This window comes from Gastrolobium bilobum, unplaced genomic scaffold (genome assembly GCF_033153095.1).
Source record: "Gastrolobium bilobum isolate Gb01-03AN ecotype WA unplaced genomic scaffold, APGP_CSIRO_Gbil_v1 utg67651, whole genome shotgun sequence".
NCBI classification, from domain to species: domain Eukaryota; kingdom Viridiplantae; phylum Streptophyta; class Magnoliopsida; order Fabales; family Fabaceae; genus Gastrolobium; species Gastrolobium bilobum.
The window spans coordinates 8,143-16,716 of record NW_026896698.1 but is presented as its reverse complement, the minus strand read 5'-3'; the positions used below and the strand labels follow the sequence as shown (position 1 = coordinate 16,716).

Below are 8,574 nucleotides of genomic sequence, written 5' to 3'. Positions count from 1 at the left end.
CTTAAAATTTGACCTAATTAGGGTTTAGGAGCACTAATCATGCAATTAGTGAACTTGAGGTACAAAGACATTATATGACTAAGTGGGACTTCATAATGAACCTAATTAAGGATAAACCCTAAAATTAAAGTAACCTAAGGTTTCTAAAAAAACCTAATTAGGGTTTGTTAATTAAACCTAATTAAGGAACTAAATGGTAACTTAAGCTTAGAATGGACTTATGGACACATGACCATGTGAATTAATGAAAGCAAATCCTAGGTTAGGATATGAATATGGTTCAGCCATAAAGGGTATAATTAGGGTTTAGGGTTGAAAAATTTAAAGAATGATGGATTAAGGTTTGATTATGTGTCCAAGGCTTTAACCAACTTGTAACTTAGAGTAACAAGCAATAATTCTTAGGATTTGGATGAAGGGATCCCACGGTTTTGGGACTTGAACTAAGGGATTTAAATGTTGAAGTTTATATTAATTGCTTGTAATGCAAGTTAACTCTTCATAATGCACTAAAATACGTAATTATGTAATAATTGGTCTAGACTTATAACGGGCATATTATTGGCATGTAAGAATGAAATGTGGAATCATTAAGTGATTGAGTATTAATGATGTAAATGATTCCTGCTCTAGGTGTTCCTAGAGGACTTGGCACTTGAGGATTTATTGGAGCATACTTGTTTTACTGTTGGAGTTAGGCTTATGATAAGCTCAGTGAGGTAAGCTCCTGGTTGTAGTGGCTTCTCTCCCTTGTGACCCCACCATGATGGTGGGCATTATTAGGGTTGGCAAAACGGGCCAACCTGGCTCGACCCGGCCCAACCCGCATTTGGCCCAAAAAATCGAGTCGGGTTAGGGTTGGCTCGAAAAAAAATCAAGCTAGAAAACCCAACCCAACCTGACCCGAGCCGGGTTAGGGTTAGCTCGCGGGTTGGCTCGAAAAAAACTTGCGAGCTGGCTCGAAACATTGGATCACGGGTCAGCTCGAAATAATGCTCGCGGGTTGGCTAGTTTTTGGCTCGCGGGTTGTTACACCAACCTCTTGGTGTGCTGTACGTTTGAACTTCTCTGTCTGCTTGGCCAAGCGAATCTTTTTCAACACATACCTACCGGAGATGACATCATGAAAAGTAATAAAAATTGAAGTTGACAAGCTAGCTCTATTGAATTGTCTGGGTTTTCAATTCCAACAATTGAACACGAAAATCACAAAATAGAATCAAAAAAGTTAAAAAAAAAATTGAAACTTTCTTTGTTAGGTTGTCCATTATTTAATGGAAAAAAATAATCAATCACCAATCCTTCATGATGCACGGTTTAGCAATTCACAGAAGAGGAAATAATTGAAGTTGGAAAGCTAGAAGCTATCAAATTTTATAGGCTTCAACTCCAACAATCAGACATGTGAAGAACGAGAAAGGCGGAACCAAATGCTCCAGATCCAGTTAATCAGTAATTATAAGACTCAAACTCCAGCTTATATAAAATGGCAAACCCTTTCTGATTTTGGGAGGCAAATCGGCACCGTCGGTGGGTCGGTGGAAGTAGAGAACTGATGGTGGAAGGAAGAGAGAACGGTGGAAGGAAATCGGCGCCGTCGGTGGGTCGGTGGAAGGAAGAGAGAACGGTGGCAGGGTGGGGGACCTAGGGCTAGGTCGTTAGGATGGATATGTGTGATGTGTTAATGTGTTTCTGTCCGCGTGACTCCTCTACTTGTCATTTTTTATTTTTTTAATTAAAAAAAAAGGCAACCCGCGAGCCAGCCTGTTTAACCCGCGGGTTGGCTCGTTCGGGTTCGGGTTGGCAGCTCATTTTTGCCAACCCAACCCGACTCGTTTTGTGTGGGTTACTAGCCAACCCGACGGGTTGGCTCGTTTTTGCCATCCCTAGGCATTATGGTTGTATTGTATGAAAGTATATGGTATAATGTACATGTGCATTCTTTCACATTCATATAGATGTTACATTATTCTTGATGTTATGATGATGCACTGATGATATATGTTATGAGAATCCTGGCCAGTGATCATGGTATGTAGGCTTCCTATGACTTGACTCTGGGAGCTATTTCATACTGAGCTTGTCTTGACTGTCTATGACTTGACCCTAGAGTCACACATGTGTAACCGTCTATGGCTTTGACCCTGGGGTTACACAAGGATAATATGATGATGTTATGTTTATGTTGTATGCTTGTATTATATGCTTTATATCTAACTTATCAAGCAGGAAGTGGGCTCAGGGGATTAGAGGATCCTCTATGAACCTTGAGCTTACTGAGATGTGTTATCTCATCCCCTTTGGGGACATCAATTTAGGTACCCAGAGTAGTGGAGATGCTTCTAGGGGAAAGGCCCCCGCCTTGGAGTAGTGGATGGCGATGCTGATTAATTATATTCTGATTAGATTTTGTGATGGCACGTATAATTATTAACATGCCTAATTATCTTATGTTGAGATCACATTATGTATTTATTGAGGCTCATGATTGTAGTATTGGGGCCCTGAATTATTTACTGACGCTTAGACGTTTTAAAATTAATATAGACTTGATGTATGTATTCAGTTAATTGGGCATTGAGCCTTATTGTTTGAATTGATCCAGAGATGGGATCTTAGTCTGTATGGGACTTGCGAGCTGTCTGTTTAATTATAGTATCAATCAGGTTATTGTATGTGTAGGACCTATGTTCCCAGTTATCCGAAATACAGCCGTTATGCTGTCCGTGAGACTCCGCCAGGAATGACACTTGAATTCATATCCGGATGGTCAACGGCCACTAGTGATGGCCAATGGCTTTAATTAGTAGACTTAGATGTTAATGTTACGCTAATGCAATATATCAGATGAACGCTTTGAAAATGTTTTAGAAAATATTTTGGAAAAAGTTTGCTCGTATTTTTATAAGACACTTTATTATTTTTTTTATAAATAAAGCCTTCCGCTGTGTATGCTAAATATCATGTATGTAACAACCGGAGTACTACGAGGTGTTACATTTATGGTATCATAGAAGTTTTACCGGGACGTTCACTGATATCTTGCTTAAGTGTTAGAACTATTTATTGAGTGTCTCTTGAGTGTCATGATATTGCATATGCTATCACTGGATTGAGCGTAGCTAGCTCATACCTTATGCAGTTTTATGTAGTGATCATGGCACCTCGGGGGAGACCCAGGCAAACAGTTCAAAACTCGTCCCCTGATCATATTGCTGCAGCTATAGCAGCATTACAGCAGACCCTGAATGAAACCAGTGAGGCCGATTTGAAAAGAATTGAAGAGGCTCGCGAGTTGGATATGGAGCAGATGAGAAAGGCTAATGAAGAATTGATGGCCCAAAATAGATTGGAAAATGCAGAGATGATGAGACAACTGCTGACTGAGGTACTAAGCGGACCTCCACCACCTCTTCCACCGCCAGTTATACCACCTGTGCAGCAACAGATTGCACGTGTTGTTGATCCCATACCGATTCTTGAGCCTATCATGATGAGATAGGAAAGGGGCAGGAGAGGCCCACTAGGAGGCAGAGGCATCCGTCCATGGGAAACGCGAGAGGCAGCTGGTGATAGTGATTGATAGATCAACAGGGCCGCCTATGTTTGACCGAGAGACCAGAGAGCGTATATTGAATGCTTTCAGGAAGCATTCCCCACCTCACTACAAAGGTGGGAGAGACCCCATAGTAGCACTAGAGTGGCTCCAAGAGATGAAGCGTATTTTTCAGGTTATGGAGTGTGATCCCAACATGAAGCTTCTGTATGTTGTGTATTTATTACAGGGAGACGCAGCAGATTGGTGGAACAATGTCAGGAACCCACTTGAGTGCCAGGGGTATGCTTTTACTTGGCCACTTTTTGAGAGGCATTTTTTGATGAAATATTCTTCTGAAGAAACTAGGGAAAAGAAAAGAAGTGAATTTGAAGACCTCGGACAGGGAAGCATGACAGTGGATGAGTATATGAGCAAGTTCAACATATTGGCAAAGTATTCATGCTATGGTAGAGCTCCCCTCACTCCAGAAGACAAAGCCTTCAGATTCAAAAAGGGATTGAACGATATGATAGCTGACAAGCTGACTGGCCATTCCACCAGAGACTTTGTGGAATTGATTAAGCAATGCCAGGACATCCAGAAGTATTACCGTACTAGAGGTAAGGAAGCAGATGGGAAGAGCTTCAGTGGGAGGACTATGCCCTGGAAGGGTAAAGGAAAATGTTTGCAAGTACAACACAGTAACAAGTTTAAGAAGACTCCCTTTGTGAAGAATGGAAGCGGCATGCCTGGTGCAGGGAAGATCCCCACTTGTGCCAAGTGTGGGAAGATACATCCAGGTGTTTGCGGACTTGGGCAGAATGTTTGTTTCAGCTGTGGTCAGGCAGGACACTATTCCCGTGAGTGCCCCTAGAGGAAGGGGAAAGTTGTAGCCATTAAGGCGATTCCCATTCAGGCCGTGCCTACTCAGAGAGACATAGAGGAGGCTTCGGCGCCCACTAGTGCCAGGGTATATGCGGTGACACAGCAGGAGGCAGAGAGGTCTCCAAACCTGATTAGAGGTACCATTCTTATCAGAGGATATGCTTTTGATGCCATGTTTGATTCAGGAGCTACCCACTCCTTCATATCGGGATTTGTTGCTAATGGGTTACATTTGCCCATTCATGAGTTCATGCCTCCCATGGTAGTGAAGACTGCCACCGAAGACATTGTTTCTACTTCTTTGAAGTGCAAAGAAGTCATATTCATATTTGAGCAAGAAGAGTATACGGTGGATTTCATAGTGCTTGAGGGCATGAATATACACATTATCTTGGGCATGGATTGGCTAGTCCGATATGGTGTGATGCTTGATTGTTGTCGCAGAAGGATTTTCTTTTCTGCAAAAGGAGAGAAGCTGGACAGTTTGTACTTGATGGCACCGCAGTTAAAGAAGGCTCTAAATGAGGGAGATGCAGGATACATTATTTTGGGAGTATTAGTAGAAGCCTCCAAGGAACCAACTGCTAACATTCCCATAGTGTGTGAATTTGAGGACGTGTTTCCAGAAGAAATTCCTCAGTTTCCTCCAGAGAAGGAGATTGAATTCTCCATTGATTTATTTCCCGGTGTGGGGCCTATCTCCTTGGCTTCTTACCGGATGTCACATGTAGAGCTTGCAGAGCTGAAAAAGCAGTTAGAAGAATTATCTCGCAAGAACTTTGTCAGACCGAGTGTATCTCCTTGGGGTGCACCAGTCATCTTTGTGAAGAAGAAGGATGGGACTATGAGGTTGTGCATGGATTACCGGCAACTAAACAAGGTATCAGTGAAGAACAAGTACCCTCTACCCCTCATCGATGATTTGTTGGATCAACTTAGGGGTGTTTTCGTGTTTTCGAAGATTGATCTTCGTTCCAGATATCATCAGATCCGTGTAAAGGTAGAGGATATTCTGAAGACGGCTTTTCGATCCAGATATGGGCACTATGAATATTTAGTGATCCCATTTGGGCTTACTAATGCCCCGGCCGTGTTCATGAGTTATATGAATCGAATCTTCAAACCACATCTAGATCAATTTGTAGTGGTATTTATTGATGATATTCTGATCTATTCCAAGAGTAAAGAAGAGCACACAGAGCATTTGAAGATAGTCTTGCAAATTTTGAGGGAGCATCAGTTATATGCCAAACCATCCAAGTATGAGTTCTGATTGTATGAGATCCAGTTTCTTGGTCACGTCATTTCATCTGTAGGAGTGGTTGTTGATTCGAGTAGAATAGAAGCGGTGTTGGATTGGGAGAGACCCAAGAATGTCACTGAAGTCCGGAGTTTCTGGGTGTAGCAGGATACTACAGGCTGTTTATTAATGGATTCTCCAGAATTTCCTTGCCATTGATCAGTTTAACCCGAAAGGGAGTACCATTTGCATGGACCCTTGGGTGTGATGTGAGCTTTCAAGAATTGAAAGATAAGTTGACTACCGCATCAGTTTTGATTCTTCCTGACCCGAAAGAGAGATTTGAGATCTATTGTGATGCATCCAAGTATGGATTAGGGTGCGTGTTGATGCAGGAGTGAAAGGTAGTGGCCTATACTTCTAGACAGTTGAGACCTCATGAAGAGAGCTACCCTACTCATGATCTTCAGTTAGCGTTTGCCTTGAAGATATGGCGACACTTCTTGTATGGTGCTACCTTCCCACTTTATAGTGACCACAAAACTTGAAGTACCTGTTCGATCAAAAAGAGCTTAATATGAGGCAAATGAGATGGATGAAATTTCTGAAGGATTATGATTTTGATCTTGAGTATCAGAATTAAGTGATTGAGTATTAATGATGTAAATGATTCCTGCTCTAGGTTTGCCTAGAGGACTTGGCACTTGAGGATTTATTGGAGCATACCTGTTTTACTGTTGGAGTTGGACTTGTCATAAGCTCAGTGAGGTAAGCTCCTGGTTGTAGTGACTTCTCTCCCTTGTGGCCCCACCATGATGGTGGGTAGGGGTGTAAATGGGCCAGGCTGGCCCAGCCCAGCCTACGGCCCGGCCTACATTGAGCCTAGCCCAGGCCCGGCCTTTCAGAAAAATAGAGTAGGCTTAGGCTTATATAAAAGATTTTTTAATAAATAGGCCATAGGCCAATTTTGTCAAGCTCGGCCTACAGCCTTGTAGGCTGGCCTATTTAATTTATTAAAATAAAATAATAAAATAATATTTATTTTATGTGGCAAAGACACAAAGTACCAAATACTAATATCTCTTACTTTTTGTGCTATTTTATTCTATGAAAGGAAAACTTGTCTAATGTCTCCAAATTTTACATGCTGTTGCAGCTTAATACCATAGAGCAATGGGTACCTTGCTGGATTATGATGTTGCTGATGAAAATCTTTCAATAATACTCTTCTTTCCCTTATCTTGATGGTGATTTAAAGATTTTTAAATGAATGACATTCTCTTGTAGACTTTATTTCAGCATCCAGTAATTGTATTTTTCATATTTTTCCCATTTCTTTGACTCTATTCCTCTATGATATACATTCTAGAGCTGAGGTAGTATGTTGACTCTTTCTTGTTTGTCATTTTTTTCTTATGAGAAGTATTAGTGCATGCATGAATGGAGCTTTCTTTGCTCTATACAATTATTTTTTTTGCTTAGTATATATAGTGGGAGGCCTACAAGGCCTGTAGGCCATGTCGGGCTTTCTTATTTTTGAAAATGGGCCGAGCTTGGCCTACAAATAAAGCCTTTAATAGGCCAGTAGGCCAGATAGGCTGAATTTTTTTTGACGTAGGCTTGGGCCAGGATGGCCAAAGCCCAGCCCAGCCCAGCCCATTTACACCCCTAATGGTGGGCATTATGGTTGTGTTGTATGAAAGTATGTGGTATAACGTATACGTGCATTCATTCACATTCATATAGATGTTACATGATTCTTGATGTTATAATGATGCACTGATGATATATATTATGTTATGTAGGCTGCCTATGACTTGACTATGAGAGCTATTTCATACTGAGGTTGTGTTGACTGTCTATGGCTTGACCCTGGAGTCACACATGTGTAATTGTCTATAGCTTTGACCCTGGGGTTACACAAGGATGATATGATGATGCTATGTTTATGTTGTATGCCTGTATTACATGCTTTATATCTGACTTGTCATGCAGGAAGTGGGCTCAGGGGATTAGAGGATCCTCTATGATCCTTGAGCTTACTGAGATGTGTTATCTCATCCCGTTTGGGGATATCATTTCAGGTACCCAGAGTAGTGGAGATGCTTCTAGGGGTAAAGCCCCTGCCTTGGAGTAGTGGATGACAATGATGATTAATTATATTCTGATCATATTTTGCGATGGCATGTATAGTTATTAACATGCCTAATTATCTTATGTTGAGATTACATTATGTATTCATTTAGGCTCATGATTGTAGTATTGGAGCCCTGAATTATTTTCTGATGCTTAGACATTTTAAAATTAATATAGACTTGATGTATGTATTCAGTTATTTGGGCATGGAGCCTTATTGTTTGAATTGACCCGAGAGGGGATCTTAGTCCGTGTGAGACTTGCGAGTTGTCTGTTTAATTGTTGTATCTATCAAGTTTATATTATTTTTAAAACGTCTAAGCATCAATAAATAATTCAGGGCTCCATTACTACAATCATGAGCCTAAATGAATACATAATGTAATCTCAACCTAAGATAATTAGGCATATTAATAATTATACATGCCATCACAAAATCTAATCAGAATATAACTAATCAGCATCGCCATCGACTACTCCAAGGCAGGGGCCTTGCTCCTAGAAGCATCTCCATAACTCTGGGTACCTGAAATGATGTCCCCAAACGGGGTGAGATAACACATCTCAGTAAGCTCAAGGTTCATAGAGGATCCTCTAATCCCCTGAGCCCACTTCCTGCATGACAAGTCAGATATAAAGCATGTAATACAGGCATACAACATAAATATAGCATCATCATATCATCCTTGTGTAACCCTAGGGTCAAAGCCATAGACGATTACACATGTGTGACTCCAGGGTCAAGCCATAGACAGTCAACATAACTGTAGTATGA

The 8,574-nt window shown here is 41.1% G+C and overlaps 1 protein-coding gene across 1 annotated transcript; it reads left to right on the top strand.

The window, feature by feature from the left end:
- The first annotated feature begins 3,602 nt into the window (after nt 1–3,602).
- On the top strand, nt 3,603–6,435 carry LOC133301486 (uncharacterized). Its single transcript, XM_061501122.1, has 3 exons — nt 3,603–4,361; nt 4,455–5,423; nt 6,346–6,435. Exons 1-3 carry the CDS (start codon nt 3,603–3,605, stop codon nt 6,433–6,435), a joined length of 1,818 nt encoding a protein of 605 aa, XP_061357106.1.
- The last annotated feature ends 2,139 nt before the right edge of the window (nt 6,436–8,574 follow it).